The sequence below is a fragment of the Marmota marmota genome, unplaced genomic scaffold (assembly GCF_001458135.2).
Source record: "Marmota marmota marmota unplaced genomic scaffold, marMar, whole genome shotgun sequence".
In the NCBI taxonomy this organism is placed as follows: Eukaryota; Metazoa; Chordata; class Mammalia; order Rodentia; family Sciuridae; genus Marmota; species Marmota marmota.
This window is the reverse complement of record NW_026000001.1, coordinates 344,620-370,583: the sequence shown is the minus strand read 5'-3', so window position 1 is coordinate 370,583 and position 25,964 is coordinate 344,620. Positions and strand designations below refer to the sequence as shown.

Here is a 25,964-nt window from a genome sequence, read left to right as displayed (position 1 = left end):
GCTCCAGCACTAGAGGGGAAAACAATAATTATTCAAAAAGGAGAAAAACAATAGAAAGCAGGACAAATAGAAATATTAGTTCTATATGAAAGTTGTTGTTTAAGTAGAAAAGAAATTTTCTAGATCATTTTAGATAACTCATGGGATCTTAGGAAGGTCAGAGAATCAAGTCTCAGGTGGCTGCCTTTTTGCTCTTTATGTCCCAAGCATTGTTCTGTTCTGATTTCTAATAGTAGAAATAATTTTGCCTATTCCTATACTGAATGGAAGCAGACCGTGTGTAGTTTCATGTCTGGCTTCTTTACTGCCGTACTGTGTCTGTGAGATTCATCCATGAATTTGTTCTGCTACATGTGAACATCCACCATTTCTTTATCCTTCCATTGACGGAGATGGCAGCTGTTATAACATGCTCTTGTAAACATTCTTGTTCACACCTTTCACTGAACATCTGTACGCTCTTCTGTTGCTAAGCCAACACATTTTTCTTCTATTTAAGCAAAGTTTCTTAATGGAAAAAATTCAAAATAACTTAGAAATAGATGGAATGTAATAATGAATCCCTCGTGCCTATCACCCAGTGTTAGTCTATCGACATCTTGCTAGTCTTGCCTAATATCCCTGCCCCTCCATATTTTTCTTATTTATTTATGCTGGAGTGATTATATAGTAAATCCCAGCTGGCATTACATTCATCTGTTTATATATTTTAAGTATCTGTTATGGTTTTAGCTATGAGGTGTCCCTCCAAAAGCTCATGTGTAAGACAATGCAAGAAAGATTAGAGGTGAACTGATTGGGTTGTGAGAGCCTTAAACTAATCAGTCTGATAAGGATTAACTGGGTATTAATTGGAGGCAGGTAGGGTGTGACTGGAGGAGGTGGATCACTGGGGGTGTGCCTTCGGGATATACATTTTGTCTGTGGTGAGGGGAGCTCTCATTCTCTGCTTCATGGTGACCACATCCTGGCCACTTTCCTCTACCACACTTTTCTGACACTTTATGGACTGAGATCTCAATAAGTTTTCCTCCTAAAATTGTCAGGTCTTTTGGTCACAGCACTAAAAAAAGCTGACTAAAAAAATCTCTCTTAACCAGAAAGGAATACAGAATGGGCCACAGCTGACCAATGGAGCTGGAATACAGCTTTGGGGCTTTAAGGAGATCTGGGGCACCTGGGCAGGATCTCAGAGCAAAGTGGACAAGGCCTGCTCTCACTCAGAACAAAGGCCACACCAGTGTTGGACAGCCAGCCTGTCCCGGGGTTCCCCTCACCATGCCCAGATGGCTCATGAGAACAGAGAGGGGTGTTATGTGGTGTGGCTGAGCCCCCGCAACTTTCTGCCTTCTGTGAGGTACCATGGGGGAGGCAGGAGCTAGGTTTCCTCCCACCCCATCTGGTCATGCCCTGTTCAAGGGTTACCCATCCCTTGGGCCTTAGCCCCACGCGCCCTGGAAGCCTTAGTTTGGCTCCTCTGGTTATGCAGGCCAGCAGCCAATGTTTAAGAGATGGATTTCTCAACCATGCCTTTCACCAGCCCTAGAAATCTGGGCTCATGGACTCCATTTTACAGTGACTGAGTAACTTGCCCAAGGACAAACAGTAGTAAATGGAAAAGACATCTGACATCAGTGCCTGTTGGGCTCACCTGGCATCCCTGCCCAAGGGACCATCATCCCTGAGGCTGGCACTCTAGTATCATTGGGCCCAGGAGCCTGAGGGTCAGGGGAAGTACTGCTGGCCTTGCCCAACCGCTGAGCAGCAAAGCTGAGTCCTACCTGACCTGGGTGCGCAGGCCTCTAGGGCACTTGGTAGCCCCTCCTATCGGGGCACCTGGGCTGGGCACAGCCTAGGGAGTAGGTGAGAATACATAACAAAAGAGTAAGTCCTCAGCCTGAGAGCCACAGGATGCAGAGAGGAAGCAAGCAGAGTGCACCAGCTTGGAGCCCCTCAGGTGTCTTAGGGAGCCCTTCTGTTCCCTGACTTGCCATTTAATCTGCCCAGTGGCCACGGATAGAGCCAGAAAGTTCTACTATGGAGCCATCTTGGCTCTAGACCAGGCCTGGGATAAAGCAGCCTATTGGTCCATTTCCTGCAAATAAGGCACGAGATTCAACAGCCAGCCAGACATACCAGATTGTCGGTCCCAACACTGGAAGCACCGCATGCAGTTTTGAGAGAAAGGACTGATTCCCCGAGTCCTAGACCCAACAAGTGCACCCCGCAGGCACCTACCTTGAGGGCACAGCCAAAGGGAAAAGTAAATCAGAATGAGTTCAAACTAGAGTGAAAAAAGTGGCCTGCCTGCTTTGTGGTCTTTACAACACAGAAATCACATTGTCCAACACTAATAGTTTATTTTAAGGCAACTGGGTTTTGTCCCTTACATTCTCCCACTCCAAGATTATATTTTAAAGTTCACCATTTCCTTCAATTTATTTTTTGGTTTCATTCTTTTATTTTAAAATCTGTGACCCATCTGGAATGTATCTGGGGGATAGGGAGCAGGACACCCACTTTCTCTGATGCCTGAGGTAGCAGCTGGGTCACTGTCCACATATGCTGGGCTCTCAAGTATCTTGTTGATGGCTCAGGCTGCCCCAAGAGCTCCCTCCCAGCAGGAGCCCTACCTCTCCTGGTGCAGCTGTGCCGGACAAGTCTTCAAGTGCCTTGGCTCAGCCGACCTGGCCCTGGACAAGGTGCAGCTGGGATGGCCCTCACCTTCACAGACTGAGGCAGCCAAGGAGGGCGGACACAGGTAGTGGCCCCTCCACCCTGTACAGAACTCAATCCCTATCCCACTGGGCTGGGCAGGCCTGGGCCACCCTGCAAACTGTCTAACTGGGGAGATTACAGGGCAGTGGCTCAAGCAGTCCTGGAGATGCCAGGGGAACCAAGTCTCTAGAACACCTTCCACGTCATATCAGGAAGTATCCACCAAGAAGGCATGAGGGCATCTCCATAGCAGGACCTGTGCCACCACAGGTGGAGAGGGCAGGGTACACACTGGTTTCCCTAGCTGGCTGGGGCCAAGGCAGGTAAAGGATCATCTTCAAGGATCCAGACTAGTTGTTCTCTGTTATCTCTGTTCAGTTAGTTGTGCCATCTGATGACTGGGTGTCAAGTGGCAGAGAGGCCAGACTCTGAGTCTCACGTGTTCAGGGATCTGTCCTATCTTGCTCATGCCCAAATTCCAAGGGAATGAGTGAATGAATGAGCTCACTGAATCTGCACATGAAATCCTATGAAGCAGAGCTGTTTTGACTTACAAAAGGCAGAATTGAGGCTCAGAGAGGTTCAGCCACTTGCCTGAGTTACACAGCTGATGAGGAACAAGAGGCCCAGGCTGCCTGAGAGTACCACCTACCCCTCCTCCTGGGCATAACCCTGGACTCTGCACCACGACCAGGGAGGAAAAAATAAGGAGGGAACTTTATTTAACATTAAAGTTGGGGAGGGGCTTTGGGGGAGGCCAGCTTCACTTGGTGATGGTGTTCCTGCAGGGAGAAGAGAGGTGTAAAGCTCCAGGGAAGTGGGCGCAGTCCCCCGACCCCCTCCCCATGCACCTCCCACTCACGCGTTCATGCTCTTGCCGCTGCCACTGAGCACAATGTATGGGGTCTTCTGGGCCTTCTGCTTCTCTTGGAGCAAAGCCACGGTGCCCAGGGGCGTGTCACTGGAGCTCATCTTCTTCAGGAGCTGTGGGCAGGGGCCAGTTAGCACAGGGGCAGAAAGAGGCCCAGCATATCACCACCAGGACCCACAAATGCAGCACGTCCCTGGGCACCCACCGCCTCCTCATCCAGCTTCTTCATCCGTCGTTCTGTCTTCATCTTGCCCGAGCCTTTCCCATGGAAGCGGTGGGACAGCTGCCGGAAAGCCTGGGGGACATAGGGCATGGGCCAGGAGCTGCAGGGACTACAAGTGAGGCCAGGGCCACCTGTACCCGGGAGGAGCTTCCCAATAGGGTGAGAGCGTGCTGATTCACGCACTCCAGGGCTAGGCCTGGCAGCAGGGAGGGGGGGAGGGGGAGAGGGCACAGACTCCAGCATAACAGGGGACCTGGCGTGAGACCTGCCATGCGGGGCTAGGGCTGGACGCAGTGAGTGTGGGGTGGAGAGCCACGGCAGAAGCCTGGACACGCCCTCAAGGATGGTGGCCCTCGGGCTGGGGGCTTTGGCTGCAGTAGGCAGGCAAGAGGTACAGAGGTGCCTGTCTGACCCCCGTGCCAGGTGGGAGGGGATTGCTGACTCTTGCCCACAAGAGCCAGAAACCTATCTCACCAGGTCACTCTACCACCTCACCAGGACCCCAGTCAGAGGCAGCAACACAGGCCCCTCAGTGGGCTCTGGCCTTTCCCTGACCCAGTCACCATTGGCCTGGCCCTATCTGCAAAGGGGCCTGCACATACCTCCTTGGGCGTGAGTTTCCGGCCCGTCTCATCCACATACTCGATCTTAACATCAGGCTTGTAGCCGTCCTTCTCCTTGAAGTCCTGGGTGAAGCCTCGGTACTCCTCCCGCCGGCTGTACTTGTCATCGATGGCCCTGAAGCAAGATAAAGGGGCTCAGTATGAACCACTGGCCACCCACTCCGTGTTCCGGGAAGGCCTGCACCCCTGCGTGCCCACTTACATCTTGTCCTCGATGCAATACACAGCTGAGGGAAGGGACTTGTTGGGGGCCTTCACCCGGGCTACCTTCTGCACTGTGGTCTCCAGCAGCCCTGGGGACAGAGAGGCTATGAGACTCCAGACTGCCCACACCCTTGACAGGCCCAGCTCCGAGGCAGCCTGAAGCAGCCCCAGCATGTGGGTGCTAGAGAGCCTCCGCCCTGCTGAGTGTGCCCACTGCACACGCAGGCAAAGACCTTCACCCAGGAAATGGCAGAGCTGGGACCTAACCCCAGTCTCGCCTCACTCCTTCCTGAGGAGACACGGAGTCCTGACAGCACAGCAGAGGGACAGATGCTGCCACCGAATGCCCAGAACTAAAGTGATTCAAGGCCCCATATTCATGGCACTGGGGCTGAGGAAAAGGCAGCAGAGGGGGACAGAGGCATGCACTGCACCCGCCTCACCCACAGGCAGCACCCCGCCTCCCCGCCACGGCACCCAGCCCGCACCTTTGTTCTGGCAGAGCAGCAGGGCAGCAGCCAGCCCTCTGTTCACAATGGGCTCCTCATCCAGGATGGTGGTGGAGGAGGCAGAGAACTGGGGAGGACATGTGGGGCATAAGCGAGCCACACAGGCTCCTCCTACCCCCTTGCCCCCGTCACTCCCCACCAGGCAAGGACCCTGTGGACAGCCTCCCAACCCCAGCCAGCCCTTGGGCCTCAGAGCCACTCTAGGGATGAGGTGGGGGTTCTGGGGCACAAGGGACACCCCCGCCCACACCCATCCTCACGTCCTGCTGCTGCTTCTCCTCATCCAGGTTGACGGTGCTCCAGCCGATGTTCTCCTCCCCATCCGATTCCGAGCCTCCATTGGCAGAGCGCTCCTCGTCCCGTTCAAAGTCCTGGGGTGTGAAATTAGGGTCAGCCTGGGCTGCCCACTCCCTCCCCTGAGCACTAGGCCTGTGGCTGAGAGCAGAGCTGGCCAGCCAAGAAGAGGGGGCCATGGGGACCCACCATGAGTTCCTCCTGCTCCTCCCGGTTGCCAGCCAGACCATAGGTGGGGATTTCCCCTAGGGTGCGGCAGAACTCGGAGGTGGCGTTGAACACGATAGCCCCCTTTCGCTCAGGATCCTCCTCCTCCTCCCAGCCTCGCTGGCGAGACTCCAACTTCTTCACAATCTCCACCACCTGGGGGAGGGAGCAGCTGTGGGCAGACCCAGAAGTTTCTGGGGTGATGCCACTGAGACCCGGGACCCTCCAATTCTCCCTGGGTACAATAAGCAAGCCATTCCCAAGGCTCACATTGGACCTTCCAATTGGTCTCCACTCCAGGGTCCCTCCTGCCACCCATACCACACCTAATCAATTCTCCTTTCAAGGACTCACTTCTCCCTTGACCCTGCAGCCCCCTGCAAGAAAGTAAGCTCCTGAGAGATTCTGTCACCATGTCTACTTCTGCCTGGCCGGCCTCATGTAACTGCCCTGGAAGGCTAGGAAGGCTATGGCCTCCAGAGCTCACACAAACTGACCCTGCTGACCTCTCACCTCGGCTCTCCATCTATCTGCTTGCTCGCTCCCTACCCCAGCCTACCCAGGCCTCAGGCACTCCAGGGTCACTTCTGAAGACATCTGCTGTCCCACAGCCTCCACCCCTCGATCTCCTTGTGTTACCTAGGCCTCAGCTCAGATGCCTCTGATAGGCCCTCTCTGAGCACTGACCTCGCGCTACCTTGTTTTACTCTGCACAGCTCTCGTCACTATCAGAAACTACTGCCTGCCTCTCTGCTCACAAGGTCACCGCTGTCCCCAGCACAATAACAGGGCCCTGGGACTGTCCTGCTTGCCAAGGATGCCCAGGCTTGAGAACAGAGCCCCACCCATAGCAAGTGCCCAAGAGTGGGCAAAGGAAAGCAGATGCAGGGCACCCCCACCAAGGCCAGAAACTCGCTCAGGACCCGGCTCTGCACCAAGGAGAGTCCTTGTGGGACGCAGCGCCGCCTGTGCTGACACAAATGTGGGTGCTCACGGGCACAGGCTGTCACAGTCACGCTGGCACTGGCCTCACCTTCTCCCCGCTGTCCCGCAGCTGCTGCAGCTGCCGCAGCCGACGCCCCTTCTCCAGCTGCTTCTGCAGCTCCAGCTCCGCCTCGTCCTCCTCCAGCACCTCCGGAGATCCCGACGGCAGAGCTCCTCCGTCCTCTGGTGGGGAGATGGAGGACACCTGTTCATATCACTTCCTTGGTCCCCAACCCATCCCCACCTGCTGCTGACCAGCCCCTCACCATCGTCACTGATGTCCATGTTCTCCACACGGGTGTCATCTGATGGCGGGGGCTGGGGCACAGGCTCCTTCTCCTCATCCTCTGGGGCTGCCACCTCCTCCACTTCAGGCACTCGGCGCCGACCCCTGCCCCGCAGTCTGGGAGGAGGAGGCCCCTCTAGTGAGCCCTGGCCCAGGCCAGCCCAGCCTCACACCCACCTCTGCAGTCACACCCACCTGGAACCAAAGTCCCCGTCTTGAGTCTGGTCTCCAAGAGGCAGCAAGTCGTCCGCCCGCACGATCACTTCCTTCTCCTTCTTGCGGATTTTCTTCACCCTCCTCTTGGTCTTTTTAAAGGTCACCTGAGGAGACATGAGAGATGTGGAAGGCAGGCCTCCATGACCTTGATAACGGCTACCATTTTCTGTTTTTCAGTTGTACCTGGGACTACCCAGAGTGCTCTGCCTATGAGCCACACCCCCAGTTCTTTTTACCATTTTTTTTTTTTTTTGAGAGAGATGAGAGAGAGAATTTTTTTAATATTTATTTTCTAGTTTTCGGCGGACACAACATCTTTGTTTGTATGTGGTGCTGAGGATCGAACCCGGACCGCACGCATCCCAGGCGAGCGCGCTACCGCTTGAGCCACATCCCCAGCCCCACTTTTTTTTTTTTTTTTAATATTTTTTAAATTGTTGATGGACTTTTATTTTCAGTTATTTGTATGTGGTGCTGAGGATCGAACCCAGTGCCTCACGCATGCTAGGCAAGTGTACTACCACTGAGCCACAACCCCAGCCCCTCTTTTTACGTTTTAATAGGATCTCACTAAGTGGCTAAGGCTGGCCTTGAACTTGACATGCTCCTGTCTTAGCCTTATGAGTTGCGGGATTACAGGTATGTGCCACCACGCGCAGTTCAGTAACTACTTCTTTAGTGTCATTCTGTGCCAAGCACTGTCCCCAGTACTTCCCATATACACATGTGAAGTGGGTGCTATTAGCACTCTACTGTGAGATGACAGAAATGAGGTCAGAGAGGGTACATACCCTGCCCAAAGTTGCCCAGCTCCTAAGTGGGAGAGCCAGGCCTGGAGGCCTTGGTAGTACGGCTCCAAGACTCTTTCCCCTTTAGCCAAGACACCAACCACACCTGTTGTTTGCCTCTGTTCACAATCCCTCTGAGCCCAAAATCCATGTGAGCCTCTAAAATTATCATCTGCAAACATTATCACTATTCATAGTAGCCTCATGAGGTGGCTGCTGTCATTGCCACTCCAGATGGGCACCTCAGGTTCAGTTAAATGACTCACCCAAGACACAAGCTGGCTGCACTGCAGAGCCGGAACACAAGCTTGGATACATCTGGCTCAACAGTCTCTGTTCGTCAACACCCAGCTCCTCCCCCGGGCAGCCATTTACAAACCACCTAGGAACCCAGCCCTGTGCCAATGCTCAACCTCCCCAAGTGCAAACTGGCAGCCCACAGCCCAAGGGGCACAAAGAATCTGTACTCCAGTACGATGCACAGAGGCGCTCACCATCTCCTCAGGTGTCAGGTACTCTGAGGCCACACGGGGCCCCACAGAGCTCAGGGACTGAGCCTGCAGCCGCAGCTTGGCCCTGATCTCTTCCAGCTCCCGCTCCCGCAGACCATCGGCGGTGCCGCCTTGCTCCAGACGAAAGGAGTGTGGCCGCTCGCCTTCCAGCTCCTCGTCATACTTGGCCAGGATAGAGCGAGGTTTTTGCTGTAGGGCAAGAGGTACAGATTGGGACCCAGGGTGGCTCCTTACAAGCCATGAAGCCCATCTCCTCAGCAGCCCAGGCCCTGCCCCGTTCACCACCCTGCTGGCATGCCTGTGCCAGGTCATCCACACTCTCGTCCTCGGCATAGGGCAGGTAGTCAGGCTTCTTCTTACGCAGCTCTACATTCTTCTCTGCCCGCTCCTTATCGACCAGGTTCACGTTCACCAGCACATCCTCCTCTTCCTGCAGCACACCTGACAGGGCAGAGGCAGTGACCACCCACCCTTGCCCTTGGCTCAGCAGTGTCTGGGACCTCCTCCAGAACACCCAGCTCGCTCACCTTTGTCCTTGAGGGTAAGGATCACAGTCTCCCCTTCTCGGAAGGAATCAATGGCATGTTCCACAGTGAGGCCCTGCAGGTCCCGGGCACTGTACAGGTCCTAAGGAGGAAGATCCACCTGAGTCAGGAGCTGTAACTCACCCAACCCTGAGATCCCAGCACCAAGGTGGCAACACCCCCATCCTGCCCTCCCCAGCTGCTGCAGCCTTACCTGTCGCCTCTGCCCAAACTCCTCCTCCACCAGAGTGCTGACACCAAACTCTTGGTCCATCTCCTCCAGCAGTTTCGCCTATGGGACAGAGAGGGGTGGCCTGTGACCTCGGGCCATTCAGCATCACCAGCAAACACCCAGGTCTCTAACAAGAGGAAGCACAAAAAGGGAAGGCCTCGCAGGCAAGCTGCAGATAATTCATGGCCCGACCATGAGTCCCCCTCCTCTCTGAGCCATCTCACCTCTCAAGGGCCAGGCTCCAGCCTCACCTGGCAGCCCCCAGAGGCCCCTAGCAACCACCCCAGCTGCCCTGCTGCTCACCCTCTTCTCTGCCAAATCCTTCTCCTTCTGAAGCTGTCGACTCCTCTCGATCCAGGCTGCAGTATCGTCCAGCCAGGGGTCATCTTCCCCCAGTGTCTTTATCTTCCTGAGGAGGGAAGGGAGTGAGGATTGGGGGAGCTCACCACCTGCTCCCCAACCCCAACCCATGAGGCAGCAAGAATAGCAGCCTCCTCTGCCTGTCCCTGGCTGGGACCCCTCACCCCAACTTTTGATTCAGTAGGCGCTTTTCCTTGGCAGCTGCTAGCTTCTCCCGGAGCTCTTCTCGCTGTCGTATGGCCATGGGGTTGATGACATCGGCCGCCACGGGCTCCTCCTTGGTGCCCGCCTCTGGAAGGGGGGCCCAGACGTGAGGCCATGCCTGCCCATGGCTGGTGGGGAGAGGAGGGAGCCACTCACCCTGCCCCCTTCCAGCTCAGAGGGCCAGAAGGAGCCAGGGAAAGGGGAAGAACCCTTCACCTCCCTGCCCCCGCTCCATCCCCATACTTCTGTGTCCCCCACAAAGAACGACAGGACCCTCTACACTTTCCAAACCTCCTCAAATCATGTTGTTCTATTTTAATTAAAAAACCAATCTCACGCAGTCCAGTCAGTTTGCAGCAACTGTGCAAGTCTCAGCCTGACTAAGAGCACCTTCCAGCCAGAGTGAGGATGCCATGGTGAACCAGAGCAAGCCACACACCAGATCCCCACTACAGCAAGGAGAGGCCTTGTGCTCTCTGGCAGATACACACACACAACCACTGAGTGTTGCTGCCTCTGCACTCTAACACCATTTTCTTCACAGACCCTTACAGATGGTCGCTGTACCTCCCTTGACCCCATCCTCAGCCCTAAACTTACCTTTCTTGACGGCATTGACCTCCAAGGGTTTCAGCCCCAACTTCGCCCGGAGTTTACTAAGGACAAGAGATATAAGTGTTAGGGGCTGCCAAATAAATGGGGTGTCAGGTTGGAGATGTAGATCAGTGGAAGAACACTTGACTGGTATGCATGATACTCTGGGTTCCACCCCAACACCACAAAAACAAACAAAACCCACAAGAAATGGGGCACCACATGCATTTTTGGACAAATAGGAGGTAAAAATTAGGGTGGGAATGAGTAACCCTATCCTAAACATACACCCTAACCTGGGCAGCCCTGGATAGTGGAAATGGCACTGGTCTCCCTACCAGGGAATATGGGTGCTAGTCTTGGCTTGTCCCCAACCAGTGAATATCATCCTTTTTCCTGCGTCTTAATTCCTCCCTCTATAACTCAAACGCTTAGCTAAGACAATTCATATGACCCTTCCAACTCCACCTGGCCCACTTTAGTGTGAGAATGTCATCCAATATGGCTGCCCCAGAAGAAGAAAGCAGAAGCTCAAGGGAAATAGTACTCACTTGGTCTCCTCAATGCTAAGCGATGAGGCATCTCCTGAGCTACTTTTGGAGCTGGTAGCTGAAACAACAAGAGGCATGGCAGGGGCTGAACACAGGGCCAAGAAGCCAGCATCACCGACTCCAGCTGCAGGGTCAAAGATGAGGGCCCCTCACCAGCACCTGGGCCTGCTGAACACCAGACAACAGCAGCTTCTTCCTCTCTGGGCTCCCCAACAGCTCCTCTATACAAGTTTCCGTTGACAGATCTCTCTCTCTCTTCTATGCATCCTCCTTTCCTGACCCAAGAGGTCCAAATTTCTGTAACCCTCACTTTGCCCTCTCCACTTCTGTATATTCTGTATCTTCAATCTAAACTGTCAGGAATCTAACAATCTAATCTGGACTTGCCCTCTTTGACAAAAAATCCTATCCAAATGCAAAGATCAAAATACCACCTCCTTCATGAAGCCCCATTCAATTGCTAATCAGAATTAACCATTCTGCCATGAACTCTGGCACAGTCCATCATTGCTGGGTCTGTTTCTCCCCACACAGCAGGGGCTGTCTGCAGCATGACCGTGTCCTCTATGCAATTCAAGCAGTTGAGAAACACTGGTGACTCTTCTATGTGACATGTTCAGGACACTGATAACTTAGCATGTTGGACCTCCCTCGTCCACCTCACAAACAGCAAAGAACTTCACTGAACACTATGTAGAGAAGCTGGACACCACTGGATAGAGCATCCTGCCATTAGGAGCAAATCCTTTCCTGAATCCCTATCCCCATAGCCTACCTCCTCTTAAATACCCAAGTTCTCTTTCTCTCTACGTGGCCCTGGATCCCAGCCTCTCCAAGGTCACCAGCCTCCTTCTTCAGTTTTGGTTTTGCTTGATCCCCTGTGGAGTCTAACATTACTAATCACTCCCTCCTAGCAAAATTCTTGGTTTAGACCACAATCAGCCCTCACTGGTGGGTTTATAGCCCTCCTGACTCCTGGGCCTCCAGTCCTGTCTTTGAACAAGTTCTCAATGCAGTGGGCTTCACAAACATGAATCTGACCCATTCCCTAACTCAAATCCTAGGCTCCCTACCGTGAGCAGAGCAGAGCAGAGCAGAGCATAATGCACAGGGTCCTTCCGTATTTAGACCCCGCCCACCTTACTGCCTCAGGTCTCTACGCGATTTTCCCAACACCAGGTTTTCTCTTGCTTCGGGACACACTGATACCACTTCATCCAGTCGTTCATTTATTCCCCCAACACATTTATTTGAAAGCCTGTCATGCGAGACAACTGAGGAAAACAGAAGACGTTCGTCTTCACGGGGCTAAGTGCAGAGGCAGCAACACTCAGTGGTTGTGTGTGTGTATCTNCTGTAGGGCTCAAAGTCTGTTCTGGGTTCCTTGTCCTACAGTAGTTCTGTAGATCCAGTCTTTGGCTATCCAGATTACCTCACCTGGGTTTCCTGGAGGTTCCCACTGTGTCCCTTTTATGTGTCTCAGCCAGCAGCTCCTCCTCATTCACTCCTAGTGCTGACAGCACCTGGGAGAAGCGCCGGGCCACGGTGAGCCTGGCATTGGTCTGAGGAAAGAAGGGGTTTCCTTCTCTGCATCAGGTCTGCAGAGGCCACCGTGGAGCATCGATGACTGGGGGTGGGGATGTCTCGGGTTTCCCTGGAGGCAGCAACACAGGGACCCCACCTGAGTGCCCCACTTCCACCTGGCTACCCTGCCCACTCAGCTGGCTCCACGCTCCCTGGTGGCTGTTGGCTTTGACAGGTGCTGGCCCTCACCTGCATGGCCTGTTGGAATAGGAAGGGCCGGGCCTGCACCCTGTGTTGGATGCCCTGCAACTCCGCCTGGTACTCAGCAAAGCGCTGTCGCTCTTGGCGCCTGTGGGGGAGATAGTGCTATGGGGATGAACACAACCCATCCCTGTCCACAGCCTGCTTGTCCTCACTAAGGGTTTTATAAAGGTCCCTGCTCTGACCTTTATAAAGCCATTTCATACATAATCCTGGCTCTGGACCCCTCCCAGGTCTGCCAGGGTGGGAATTACTTGCCCTACCTTACTGATGGCTCAGGAAGGTCAAGGGACTTCTCTAAGGTTGTGCAGCTGGGAAGTGAGGGACTGAGCCCTGAGCCCTAGGCCAGGCTCTAGCCAGGGCTGGCTCCTTGTCCTTGCTATCCCCAAGGGAACGGAGCCAGCATTGGCTTCCCAGCTCCCCCTCCCTGTAGTCCACCCGTCATTCCCCCTCACACAGGAGCATGCTGTGATTGCTGGCTGTGTGACTGAGGAGTCCCCTTTCTGGGCTCTAGTTACCTTCCAGGCTTGCCAGTGGTGGCTCTGCTCCTTCTAAGCAGACAGCTTAGGAAAAGGTTCAGAGAAACCAAAGAAATGTGTTGAAATGAAACATTCCTGAAAGGTCAGGGCTCCACTGGGGTAGATGATGCCATTTACAAAAGCCCAGTTTGTACAATTGTCAGAAATTTGCTCAACCAGTTGAATGCCATTGCTTGTTGTTGAGAGCATCCTGGTGGAAGGGGACCTTCTGGCCACACCCCACATGGGACCATATGTCCTTCAGGAAAGCACCCAAGACAACCCATGGGATGTGGGGGCAGCACCTGGATAAGACAGGAGGGAGAAGTAGAAGAAACTTGAGACGAGCTGGGCTCTCTGGCAAGTGTTCTGGCTCTCTGGCAGAAAACTCTTGCCTCGCTGGGCCAGGTGCCCAAGAAGGAACCTTCCCTCATGGAGAAAAGGATGTGGACTTAGAAATACATGGCCAGGAAGAAAAGTGCCTGCAAAATGGGGCTTCACCATTCAAGAGGGAATTTACAGCAGTTTCAAGTTTGGGTGGGGGTGGGGCAGCATCACAAGCTGGCATTAAGTATCTGTCTTTTCCATGGTTGTGTGTGCGTTTTTCTTGCTGTCTACTTTTGGGTTTGTTTTGTTTTTGCTTTTGGTACTGAGGATTGAACTCTGGGCCACTCAACCACTGAACCACATCCCCAGCCCTATTTTTGTATTTAGAGACAGGGTCTCACTGAGTTGCTTAGTGCCCTGCCATTGCTGAGGCTGGCTTTGAACTCACAATTCTCCTGTCTCAGCCACCCAAGTAGTTGGGATTACAGGCATGCACACTGCACCTGGCATTGCTTTATACTTTTAAAATACAAATTTTGCTGTTATTGTATTGGATCAGGATCTCGTTGTATTGCCCAGGCTGCTCTCAAACTCCTGGGCCCAAGCAATCTGGGAACAACTGGCTTGCACCACTGCTCTCAGCTTCTTCCTGGATAACTTTATCCTATTTTTGGTAGAAGTGACATGGAAGCTCATGTCTTGGAGCCCCAAGAGAAAAAGGACTCAGTGCCAGTGGATGTCAGTTCTGTGTGTTATATTGTGTTTTTTTTTTTTTTTTTTTGGTCATTATTTTTGTGCTGCTGGGGATTAAGCACAGGGCCTTATACATGCTAGGCAAATGCTCTGCTACTAAGCATCAGCCCAGCCCTCTGTCTGTTATCTTGGAATGATGGGAAGATATATCTCCCTGCCATCAGGCTACCTCTTCTGTGCCTGCCCCTGCTGGGCAGGGTAGAGTCTCAGATTTAGCTCAGACAGCAAATTTCCCAGGCTGTAAGACTGGAAGATAGCCAGGGAAAGATCTGTGTATGCCTTCATCTCCCAGGTGAGAAAGAAAGGCACGTACTGCTTGGAGCTGAATCTCACACTTCCCATTGCTCAAAAAACAAATGATTAACTGGAGGCTTGGCAATCTTTGGCCAAGGATCCCCTAAAACACTTGACCTCTCACAGCCCATTTCCTCATCTGTAAACTGCAGGGACAAGACCAAAACTCAGAGAATAGCTGATCAGAGCCCCACCAAGGCCTCAGTGGCCCTCATCCCTCTCCCTGCCACTCACCGAGGTCAAGAGAAGAGGAGGGGTGGAAAGGGCCTCCCTGGAACCAGCTGCAGCCTGCAGGGTCAGATTATTAACGCTCTCTGTTTCATAAGATCGGGCTCTTGGACGACCATCTGGTGCCCTTCCCTGAAGGTTGGGCACTGGGCAGTACAGCAAGGACTGTATTGAACGGCTGCTGGAGCCAAAGCTCCAGCTCTGCTGCTCATTCAAGAGTGGGTGGATCATTTAAGCTCTCTGGGTTTCAGTTTTCCTCATCTGTAGGACTATGTGGGTAGTGACGCTCTTTATTTCAAGGGTCTGACTCATAAATTTGCTTTGAAATTTTAGAAAAATGGAAGAGAATAAAAATGCACCTGACCATGCATAGCAGTTGTCTCTAGAATAGGACCAAGTTCTACATTAATTATTTTTGTGATTTCACATCTTTATAATAAGCATATCTGGGCTGGGGATGTGGCTCAAGCGGTAGCGCGCTCGCCTGGCATGCGTGCGGCCCGGGTTCGATCCTCAGCACCACATACCAACAAAGATGTTGTGTCTGCCGAAAACTAAAAACTAAATTCTCTCTCTCTCTCTAAAAAAAATGTATTAAATTTGGTCATACTTAAAAAATATAATAATAAGCATATCTGTCATTGGAAATTGGAAGAACAAAATTGGGAAATGTGATAAATGCATGCAGAACTTTTGATCTTGAGCATTGGACAGTCCCCAGCACCACAGCCCCCCCTTAAAAAAAAGCCATCTGTAAAATGCTGCCAAGTGGTCTGGCCAGCTGCCTTGGGGTCCTGCAGCCTGACATCCAGCAAACTTCTCTGCCTTACCCCAATAGATTTTTGGCATGCCAGGCTCCTACCTCAGTTCCTCCACCTTGCGCTGGGTGGCACTGGGCCCCCGGCCCCCTGGGGGTGCATAGGATGCTAGGCAGCGGGCCACCTGCTGCTGAACCCGATGTTCCCGAGTCCTGCGCAGCTCAGCCTGATGCTGCTGCTCCCGCTGCTGCTGCTCCCAACTCTGCAGCAGGCTTCTGTGTGGGGAGAGGGAAGAGGGAGGCGGGAAGAAGTCAAAGGGACCAGGAACCTCAGGGAAAGCTAGGGGTGGTAGGTGAGTATGGAAGCATAGCTCATACCAGCCTTGAGGACCTGGGCAGAAGGACTTTGGGGCCCAGTGAGCCAAGGGCCTGGGAAACAGGTTTGTCATGAATAGACCCGAGGGAGGCTGCATCTGGCCATTTGGCCATGGGCCCCCCTTAGGCCTTTCCTTGCTCTCCAGCAGTGAGCCCAACTCTGATCTGTGCGCAGACCTCCCCAGCCACTCATGCAAACCCTGAGGCCCTCTATCATTGCTCACCTCCCCTTGAAGGCAGGGGACAATGTTGCTTTTCTCTCTGACCCCTTATCCTGTAGGAGTTACCAGAAAAGGTCTGAGGCACATTTGGTTGGATGGGTAACAGACAGAAAGATGAATGAATGGATGGGAAAGGAACAAAATGCTGAAAGGATTACCGAATAGAAAAACAGACAGATGAAAGATGTGGATTCTTGTATAATAGCAGCACACTACCCAAAGCAATTAGAATAAATGGAATCTCTATCAAAATTCCAATGACCTGCCAGGCACAGTGGTGCACACCTGAAATCCCAGCCACTTGGGAGGCTGAGGCAGGAGGATCACAAGTTCGAGGCCAGCCTAGGCAACTAAGTGAGGCTCTAAACAACTTAGCAAGACCCTTTCTCAAAATAAAAAATAGAAAGGGCTGAGGATGTAGCTCAATGGTAAAGCACACTGGGTTCAATTCCTAGTACCCCCTCCCCACTCCAAAAAATTCTAAGGCTATTCTTCACAGAAAGAAAAACAAAACAATCCTTCCAGGTACTGTGGTTTGTGCCTGTAATCCCAGGTACTCAGAAGCCTGAAGCAGAAGGATAGCAAGTTCAAGACCATGCTGGGCAATTTAGTGAGACCTTCTGTCAAAATTTAAAAATAAAAGGAAAAGGGTTGGTGATGTAGCTCGGTGGTAGGGCACCCCTGGGCTCAATTCCTAGTTAAAAAGAGAGAGAAACAATTCAAAAATGATAATTCATATGGAATCACAAAAGACCCTAGAAAGCCAGCACAATCATAAGGGGGAAAAAAAGAAACAAAAAACTAAAGGCATTATACTGCCTGGTTTAAAAATATACCACACAAACTATAGAGATTAAAACAACATGGTGCTAGAATAAAACAGTTATATAGGCAAATGGAACAGAATACAGAGCCTAGAAATAAATCCATGCACTTATGGTCAATTGATTTTGATAAAGATGCCAAGAACACACAATAGGGAAAGACAATCTTTTCAATAATGATCTTTATCAATCAGGCTTGGAAAACCAAATATCCACATACAGAAGAATTAGATTCCTTTATCTCACACCACATACATAAGTCAATTTAAAATGGATTAAACATTGAACATAGACCTGACACTGTAAAACTACTAGAAGAAAACATGGGGAAAGCTGCATCATATTGGTCTGGGCAATGGTTTTTTTGGATAGGACCTCTCATGGACAGGCAATAAAAGTAAAAATAGGTACTTGAGATTGCATCAAGCTAAAACATTCTGCACAACCAAGGAAAAAATCAAGGAGACAACCTACAGAATGGGAGAAAACATTGACAAACCATATGTTATGGTTTGGATCTCAAATGTCCTCAAAAAGCTCATGTGTTGAAAGTATGGTCCCCAGTGCAGCCAGGTTCAGAGGTGGGCTTTTAGAAAATGATTGGATCATGAGGGCTGTGACTGTATCAGTGGATTAATCCATTTGATGGACTAATACTTTTTGATTGGACCACTGGGTGCTAACTCCAGGCAGTAGAAGGTAGGTGGAAGTAGGTGAGTGAGGGCATGGCCTTGAAGACTCTTTCTATTCCCGGCCCCTTCTTCCTCCCGCCTTCTGTCTCTTAAACTGCCTACCCCCTCCTTTCCTGGCTGCCATGAACTGACAGCTTTCCTCCACCACACCCTTCCACCTTGATGTTCCTGCCTAACAGCTGGCCAACCGTGGACTGAAGCCTCTGAAATCGTGAGCCAGAATAAATCTTCCTTCCTTTACATTGTTGGTGTCAGGTATTTTGGTCACAGCAGTGAAAAACCAACACAATTTACATCTGGTAAGAGGTTAATATCCAAAATATACGAGGAAGTCAATAGCAAGAAAGCAACCCAATTAAATAACGAGCAAAGGACCTGAATAGACATTTCCCAAAAGAATATAAATGGCCAACAGGTATGTGAAAAACTGTTCAGCCAGGAGCAGCAGTGTTACTCAGGAGGCTGAAGCAGGAGTATCAAAAGTTCAAGGTCAACCTCAGAAACTTAGTGAAATCTTGTCTCAAAATAAAAAATTGAAAAGGACTGAGGATGTTGCTCCGTGGTGGAGCACCCCTGGGTTCAATTCCCAGTACCCTCCCTACCCAAAAAGAAAGAAAGAAAAAAAAAAATGTTCAATATCACTATTAGATAAATGTGGATTAAAAATCACAATGAATCTGGACGTGGTGGAGCAAGCCTGTGATATCAGCTGTGCAGGAGGCTAAGGTAAAGCCAGCCTCAGCAATTTAGTGAGGCCCTAAGCAAATCAATGAGACCCTGTCTCTAAATAAAATACCACAAAGGGCTGTGAATGTGGCTCAGTGTTTAAGTGCCCCTGGGTTCAGTCCCTGGTACCAAACAAACAAACAAACAAACAAACAAACAAAAAGGAACTAGCTGGGCCCAGTGGTGCTTGCCTGTAATCCAAGCATATCAATATGCTGAGGCAGGAGGATTGCAAGTTCAAAGTCAGTCTCAGTAATTTAGGGGGGCCCTAAGCAACTCAGTGAAAACCTGTCTCAAAATAAAAAACAAAAATGGGTTGGGAGTGTGACTCAATGGTTAAGCACACCCCTCCAAAAAAAGGAAACAAAATCAGTATTTTTTAAATATTTTTTCCTAGCTGTCAGTGAACTTTTATTTATTTATGGGTGGTGCTGAAAATCCAATCCAATGCCTCACACAAGGCAAGCACTCTACCACTGAGCCACATCCCCAGCCCTATTTTGTTTTTTATTTAGAGACAGTCTCATGGAGTTGCTTAGTGCCTCTTCATTGCTGAAGCTGGCTTTGAACTCATGATCCTCCTGCCTCAGCCTCTCAAGCCTCTGGAATTACAGGCGTGCCTGGCTCCAAAATCAGTATTTTTTTTTTTAATATTTATTTATTTTTTTTAGTTTTCGGCGAACACAACATCTTTGTATGTGGTGCTGAGAATCGAACCCGGGCCGCACGCATGCCAGGCAAGCGCGCTACCGATTGAGCCACATCCCCAGCCCCAAAATCAGTATTTTGACAAGACATTTGCATTCCCAAGTTTACTGAAACATTATGCACTATAGCCAAGATATAGAATCAACCTAAGTGTCCATCAATGGATGAATGATAAAGAAAAGGTGGTATATACACATAGTGGAATTCTATTCAGCTTATAAAAATGGTGGAAACTTTATTTGGAATAACGTGGTGGAACCTGGAAGACATTATTTTAAATGAAAGAAGCCAGGTTTAGAAAAACAAATACTGCATGATCTCATGCAGGTGGAATCTAAAACAAAACAAACCAAAAACTGTTCTCCTAGAGTAAGATAGTGATTACTAGCGTCTCAGAGCAGGGGAGGACTGGGGAGGTGTTGGCAAAGGGTATAAAATTTTAGTTAGGGGAAATAAGTCCAAGAGATCTACAATGTGATTGTATGCTTGAAAATCACTAAAAGAGTAAATTTTAAGTGTTTAAAAAAATAGTGAGATAATGCATAGGGGATCAGCTTGATTTAGCCATATATACAATGTTAAATTGTCAACTGAGTACATTAAAAAAAAGGATTGAGAGTGTTATAATAAAAAATGCTGAATGAGGGCTGGGGTTGTGGCTCAGTGGTAGAGCGTTTGCCTAGCATGTGGGAGGCACTGGGTTTGATTCTCAGCATCACATAGAAAAATAAATAAATAAAAGTCATTATGAAAAAAAAATGCTGAATGAATTTTCCCTGACTTCTCATGCCACTTCTAACCAGTCACCAAGCCCATTGAGGTAGTCTTTAAATATCTCTTAAGCGCATCCCCTTTTCTCCATCCACCTAGCCGCCTGGTTCAGGTAATCATCTCTTACCTAGTCACTGCCAACAGCCCTCTCATAGCCTCCAGTTTCTCTCCTCTGTTCCCATGGCCTCTTGTTCAAGCCCAAGTGTAGAACCATCTGCCTGAACTGTTGTACTTGCCCATCTCTCTCCTTTCCCAGACCTTGAGCTTCTCAGGATTGAGCCAAGTATTTTTATCTTTATATCCCGAGGATTCATGAGCAGACACTCGACCTATGTTACATTAATCAGTTAGCTAATAGGTTAATGAATGGATACAAGGAAAGATGGGAAATGAGTGGAAATGGGTTGTATCAATAGACAGTTGGAAGACACAGTCTGGTGAATGAAAGCTGGGAATAGATGCTATCAGGAGATATAGTCAGCGACTCGGAGGCTGAAGCAGGAGGATCAAGAGTTCAAAGCCAGCCTCAGGAACGGTGAGGAGCTATGCAACTCTGTGACACCTTGTCTCTAAATAAAATACTCAGTGGATGAGTGCCTGAGTTCAACAATCCTAGGTACCAAAAATAAAGATGGATGGGGACTGAGGTGTGCTTAGTGGCAGAGTGTTTGCCTAGCAGGCACAAGGCCCTGGATTCAATCCCTGGTGTCACCGAAAAAAAAGGGAGAAAGGAAAAAAATGGATGAATGGGTGGATGGGTGGATGTAGGATGACTGGTGGGGCAGGAAGACGGAACCATGAATGGACGAAGGAATGGATGAGCGTGCAGTGACGGCCTGTTGGAGAACTGGCCCCTTCCCCAACCCTTGCTTTGGTTCCCACCCTCCGGGCTCTCCCCCCTTACCTGGTGGCCTCATGTCGTTTGTGGAAGGTGCGATTAGGGAAGCTGGCAAACAGGAACTTTTCCTTTTCTCCCATGTCATGGGCTTTCTCACTCCGGATGGAGGCAGCCCGGAAGGCCTTCCAGGACTGCTTTTGGGGGCCTATTAGCAGTGGAACCAAGTCAGGGAAACCCCGGCTCCTGGCCCACTGGGCAGTCCCCCCGCCATCCCCCAGAGCACAGCACAGCCCGGTCTGAACTCTTGGCTCAGGCCCGGGCTCCCTGCCCCTTCCCCCCAGGGCGGCTTCCAGGGAACCCAGGCCTGGCAGGTGCACTCACCACAGTTCAATTCTTGCTGTAACTGCCCGTGCAGCTTCTCTAGGTCCCAGGGCCCCTGCACCTCTTTGGCCTTTGACATCCCCCTCTGTGACCCTCTGAAGCTGTTGAAGCTGGAGCTGCTTCCCTGGCTCTGGCCCGGCAGCTCCCCTTCTTCCAAAGCCTCCTTTCCAGAATTCTGACCTTTTTTCTGAGAGCTGCCCTTCCTCCTGTGGGGGGCGCTGTGATCCCACTGCTCAGCCTCCTCGGTTGCCTCTGAGAACCGCTCCTCCTCCAAGATCAAGCCCCTCCTGGGGATCTGGAGCAGTTCCCCAGGGCTCAGACCCCTCTCCACCTCCTCCACACCTAGGCCCTCCTGCTCTGCAGCCTCCTCGGACTCTGTTTCTGATCCTGACCTCTTCCCAGGCAGCCAGAGGCCACACTTGCTAGATAGCTCCAGCCCTTGGTTCTCCCCTTTGCTGGGAGGGAGGAGGATGCCACCCCAGGCCCCCAGCTGCTGTCTCTGTTCCAGATTTTGCATCTCCGTCTTTTGGCAGAAATCAAGGGATTCTGGGAAGTTGAGCATGGATTTGCGCCTGGACTTGTGCTGGAGGATTGCTAGGGGCGAGGGCAGGACTTGGTGGCCAGGGGCCTCAGGGGAGCTTGTCTGAAGCAGAGCCTGACCATCCATGATGAAGTTCTCCCAGGCCCACTGGAAGGGGAAGGAGGGTTTCCGGAGAGGAGCCGGGAAGAGACTGAAGAGGGAGAGGACAGGGGTCAGCATCAGGATCCTCCTGGCCCCCTGCGTCCCTCCCACCCCATGCCCAACTGCTTACTCCTCAGCCTCAGCGGAGGCTTGTCCTTTCTTGTTCCGCCCCTGGGTTCCGCAGTCCTTCTTTGCCCTCTGCCCTGTGCTCTGAGACCTCTGTGGCCGGCCTTGCCTGGGCACATCACCATCATTCCCCAGGTTCCCCTGGGCAAGGACCAGAGAAGGGGCCAGCTCTGAGCAGCCTGTTGGACCACTCTGCGCCTCCCAAGGGCCTCCTATGAACACTGGCTGGCCCTCATTACCTCTCACACTGATCCCCACCCACCGCCATTCTCCGTATTAAAATTACAGCCTGAATAAGCAGATTTCCTGTGCTCAGTACTTGGAGGCAACAACACAGTCAACCTTCCCAAGGGCTATCACCCCATCATGCATATGCAAAAACAGGATCAGAGAAGCTCAGAGAGGTCTAAGAGCTGAGGTCACACAGCCTTTGTAATTTGTAGAGGCAGGACCAGCACATGTGGAGTCTATTGCCAGAATCCAGATTTGTTTGTCACCCTCTGCTGCCAAGAAGGAGTTTGAAGATTCCCAACAAAGAGATGATAAATGTTTAAGGAGATAGAAAGGCTGATTACCCTGATTTGCTCATTACATAATGTCTACATCTATCCAGTTTCATATTGTGCCCCATAAATATGTGCAATTATTATGTGTCAGTTAAAATTTTGAAAATTTAAAAATAAATAAATAAATTTTTAAGCTGGGTGCAGTGGCACACGCCTGAAATCCCAGCAGATCGGGAGGATGAGGCAGGAGTAGCTCAAGTTCAAAGCCAGCCTCAGCAAAAAGCGAGGCACTAAGCATCTCAGTGAGCCCCTGTCTCTAAATAAAATACAAAATAGGGCTGGGAATTTGGCTCAGTGGTCAAATGCCCCTGAGTTCAATCCCCAGTATAAAAAAAAAAAAAAAGGCTGGGGTATAGCTCAGTTGGTAGAGTGCTTGCCTGGCAATAGACATAAGGCCCTGGGTTCAATCCCTGACACACACACACAAAAAAAAAAAAGGGAAAGAAATCTCAGTACCCCTCCCCTCCTCACACAAAAAAAGCCAGCCTCAGCAACTTTAGGAGGTTCTAAGCAACTTAATGAGATCCTGTCTTTACATAAAATATAAAAAGGGCGGGGATGTGGCTCAGTGGTTAAGCACCCCTGGGCTCAATCCCCGGTACCAAAAAAAGTAATAATAATAATATTTAAAAGAGAATCAATTAACCAAGAAAAAAAATAAAGAATTAAAACAAATAATGAAGAACAGTTCTTCTGAATGTTCCACAGGGCCTTGGACTTTCTACAGCCAAGATGGAAGGAATTAATTTTCTTTTCCAAAACCTGCTCCCCCAGCAGTGATCCCTAAATTGCTCCCTCATTCCTCATCCTCACCTCATATCCTTTAGGCTTCCCCACAGTCCCTGTCCCAGAGGTCACCCAGACCTCAGCTCCAGGCTCCTGGCTTCTCAGAGCCTCCCCCGGCCCTGGCCTGCTCTAGGCGGCTGGCAGTCTCCCGCACTGGGCCCGCTTCCCTCACCTGCTTTGCCGGGGAAAAGCCGGACAGAAGCTGGAGTAGGCCTGTGGCTGTCTCTGGAGTCTGAGGGCCCAGGTCCTGAGCTGGTCTTTCCGAGTTGGCCCTGACCAACTGTTGATGGGTGTTTAGCATGTTGGTGTCCGGCTTCATTCCCCACTCCCACCTGCCAGCCCTGGAACTGTCCTCCAGGCCATCTCTATGGCCATCTCTATGGCAACCAGTTCTTGGTCAGTTTCAAGGGCTTTGTCAAAAAGCACAGCCAGGTGGGGTCAGTATGTATGTGAGGCCTACTTCTTTCCACGGGGAGAGTTCAGCAGGGTCCAGGGAACCATCGGGGCTGTGACCACTTCTTCACCCTACAAAACTGGGTGATGAGCCCAGGTCATATGTGCGTTTCGGGGACTAAATGAAATCACAAAGGTAAATCACTAGGTAAATGTGGATGATTATGACTACTGACTGACAGACATGGAGGCAGCAGAACGTCCTGGCTGAAGGTGTGGGGAAGTAGTTGTTCTTCTGTCCCTGTCAGTACACACAAGCCACCCCAGCCATCACCATCTTCATGGTGTTTCATACTACAAGCAGCATAATGTACTTGACCCATCTTCTCTTGTCAAACTTGGGCATAGCCCCCACTTGCTTCCCTCCTACAGAGAGGGCAGCTGGGGATGTCCTTGCGAATGTGCCTTTGCACACCTGAGTATTTCTGCAAGATAAGTGCCTTAAGCAGTTTACATTTTGACAGTGCTAATTACTGCCTTCAATACTTAAATCAATGTAGATTTCCATCAGCCAGCAAAGTATCTGAATCTTTCTATTATAATCTTTCAAATTCCTGAAAATACATGAAAAATATTTTTCTTGTTGCTATAATGCGTATTCCCTGCATTGTTTACAAGACTCGGATATTTCTTCTCGATAGGCCATTGGTGCTTTCTGTACGAGTTGCCTGTTCATGTCCTTTGCACACATCTCCTTTTCTTTTAGTCCTCAGGAGCAGAGAGCAGAGTTCATTATCTTTCTTGTCTCACATGGTATGACAAGCATCAGTGGATGCAAGGCCGCCTTCTTGTTTTGGTTTAGTATTTTTCTTCTGTATCTTTGATCCCCATTCCCATCCCAGTTACAGATGAATGGGTCCTTTGAAGTATCTAATGTCATTTTTTGTGTATTCATGTTTTTTTTTTTATAAAAACTAAATGTTAAAATTTATTCCATCATTATGATTATAGACGTTACAGGGCAGGGTGGGCAAACAAGGCAAATGAAGCAAGCACTCTTCCCCTCTATTTAACCAGATTCAGCATTTTGATGTTTTTATGATATGCAGCATGACTTAATTCATTAACTTGGGTGGATAACTGGCAATAACAAATTTTTGTAGTTTGGGTTCTTTTGCCAAGCAACTCCAAGTAATGTAATTCCAGAACTATGCTGTGAGCTCTGAAATGGTGTTCATTTTAACATCTTGAAGCTTTCATGTCTTAATTGAACACCTCTTATTAAGGCAGGGAACTGTCTGATAAAAAATATCTTCCTCTTTGCTAACCCAGGCCACCAGCAATCTTTAACTGTTAGTTACTATATAAAAATAAACTGGATGAAACTGTTGTGCCTGGATTCCTTTTTAAAGCATTAGCTCCCTGAGAGAAGAAAGAGGTCCTAACCAATTGCTTTCGTGAACAATGACCCCAGTACAATGTACTTAATGTCCTCTGCAGCAAAACCAAGAAGTCAGGCAACCCTGATCATCTTGACTAGTTTATCAATAATTTATATACAAGATATATTTATTTATTTATTTATTTTTTAGAGAAAGAGAGAATTTTTTAATATTTATTTTTTAGTTTTCGGCGGACACAACATCTTTGTTTGTATGTGGTGCTGGGGATCGAACCCGGGCCACACGCATGCCAGGCGAGCGCGCTACCGCTTGAGCCACATCCCCAGTCCCCAAGACATATTTAAAGCTGAATCCAGACCATGTATTGCAACCATAATCCCAAGAAACTATTCAGTTTTAGCCCACTGAGTTCTGGAAGATGCCAGAACAAGTGAGAAATCATCTCAAAGCAGAGTGGTGGTTCATCACCTTTTACAAGTGAGAGGAAAACATCAATAGAGAAGAAATAAAACATCTGCCTCCTAAATTCATTGAATTCCACAGCTATCTTCATAGTCTTAGTTGACAAAATCCAGAGTCCTCAATTTTCTGATATAGGAATCTATTTTCAAGATGACAGTTAAGGGACTGGGGCTGTGGCTCAGAGGTGGAGCACTTACCTAGCATGTGTGAGGCCCTGGGTTTGATCCTCAGCACCACAAATGAGTCAACAAATAAAGTGAAAAATCTATTGGCAACTAAAAAAAAAAAATTAAGAAAAAAAGATGACTGTTAATATCAAAAAGAGTTTTCAGGCTTTTCTTTGCCAGGAACCTCTTTCTCTTTTATTGCTTTCTGAACACACTGCTGGTATCGATTAAAGAGGTCGATGCATGGGTCCCTTGAGGAACTTTCCAGCAAATCAGTGATT

At 50.1% G+C, this 25,964-nt stretch overlaps 2 protein-coding genes across 4 annotated transcripts; both read right to left on the bottom strand.

Moving 5' to 3' along the window:
* Positions 1-3,416: 3,416 nt before the first annotated feature.
* On the bottom strand, positions 3,417-12,209 carry Sart1 (spliceosome associated factor 1, recruiter of U4/U6.U5 tri-snRNP). Of its 3 annotated transcripts, none has more exons than XM_015503129.2 (19): positions 10,901-12,209; positions 10,356-10,411; positions 9,716-9,842; positions 9,495-9,600; positions 9,174-9,251; positions 8,963-9,062; positions 8,734-8,876; positions 8,418-8,624; positions 7,115-7,239; positions 6,900-7,036; positions 6,683-6,816; positions 5,632-5,805; positions 5,409-5,519; positions 5,128-5,215; positions 4,638-4,728; positions 4,415-4,550; positions 3,795-3,884; positions 3,581-3,702; positions 3,417-3,500 (listed from the first exon to the last, which is right to left on the bottom strand). In XM_015503129.2, exons 1-19 carry the CDS (start codon positions 10,975-10,977, stop codon positions 3,482-3,484), a joined length of 2,121 nt encoding a protein of 706 aa, XP_015358615.1. In that variant the 5' UTR covers positions 10,978-12,209; the 3' UTR covers positions 3,417-3,481. The 3 variants fall into 3 exon arrangements, with proteins under 3 accessions (XP_015358615.1, XP_048663619.1, XP_048663620.1); XM_048807662.1 differs by having other exon boundaries at positions 9,716-9,883; positions 10,901-10,918; XM_048807663.1 differs by lacking the exons at positions 9,716-9,842; positions 10,356-10,411; positions 10,901-12,209 and having other exon boundaries at positions 9,174-9,318.
* A 59-nt stretch (positions 12,210-12,268) lies between these two features.
* On the bottom strand, positions 12,269-24,690 carry LOC107156954 (testis specific 10 interacting protein). The gene is made up of 7 exons (XM_015503128.2): positions 23,431-24,690; positions 21,911-22,047; positions 21,099-21,829; positions 20,784-20,922; positions 15,668-15,838; positions 12,674-12,773; positions 12,269-12,462 (listed from the first exon to the last, which is right to left on the bottom strand). Exons 1-7 carry the CDS (start codon positions 23,575-23,577, stop codon positions 12,334-12,336), a joined length of 1,554 nt encoding a protein of 517 aa, XP_015358614.1. The 5' UTR covers positions 23,578-24,690; the 3' UTR covers positions 12,269-12,333.
* Positions 24,691-25,964: the final 1,274 nt, after the last annotated feature.

Excerpts from the sequence above, each read along its gene's own strand:
- Sart1 (XM_015503129.2), bottom strand. The coding sequence starts at position 10,977 with ATGCCTCTTGTTGTTTCAGCTACCAGCTCCAAAAGTAGCTCAGGAGAT. Across the intron at positions 8,877-8,962 it reads CCTTACCCTCAAGGACAAAG|GTGTGCTGCAGGAAGAGGAG; the intron begins GTGAGCGAGCTG and ends CTGCCCTGTCAG. Across the intron at positions 4,729-5,127 it reads GCTGCTCTGCCAGAACAAAG|GGCTGCTGGAGACCACAGTG; the intron begins GTGCGGGCTGGG and ends CTCTGTCCCCAG.
- LOC107156954 (XM_015503128.2), bottom strand. The coding sequence starts at position 23,577 with ATGAAGCCGGACACCAACATGCTAAACACCCATCAACAGTTGGTCAGG. Across the intron at positions 12,774-15,667 it reads CGCAAGGTGGAGGAACTGAG|GCGCCAAGAGCGACAGCGCT; the intron begins GTAGGAGCCTGG and ends TCTCCCCCACAG. Across the intron at positions 12,463-12,673 it reads TATTCCAACAGGCCATGCAG|ACCAATGCCAGGCTCACCGT; the intron begins GTGAGGGCCAGC and ends TTCTTTCCTCAG.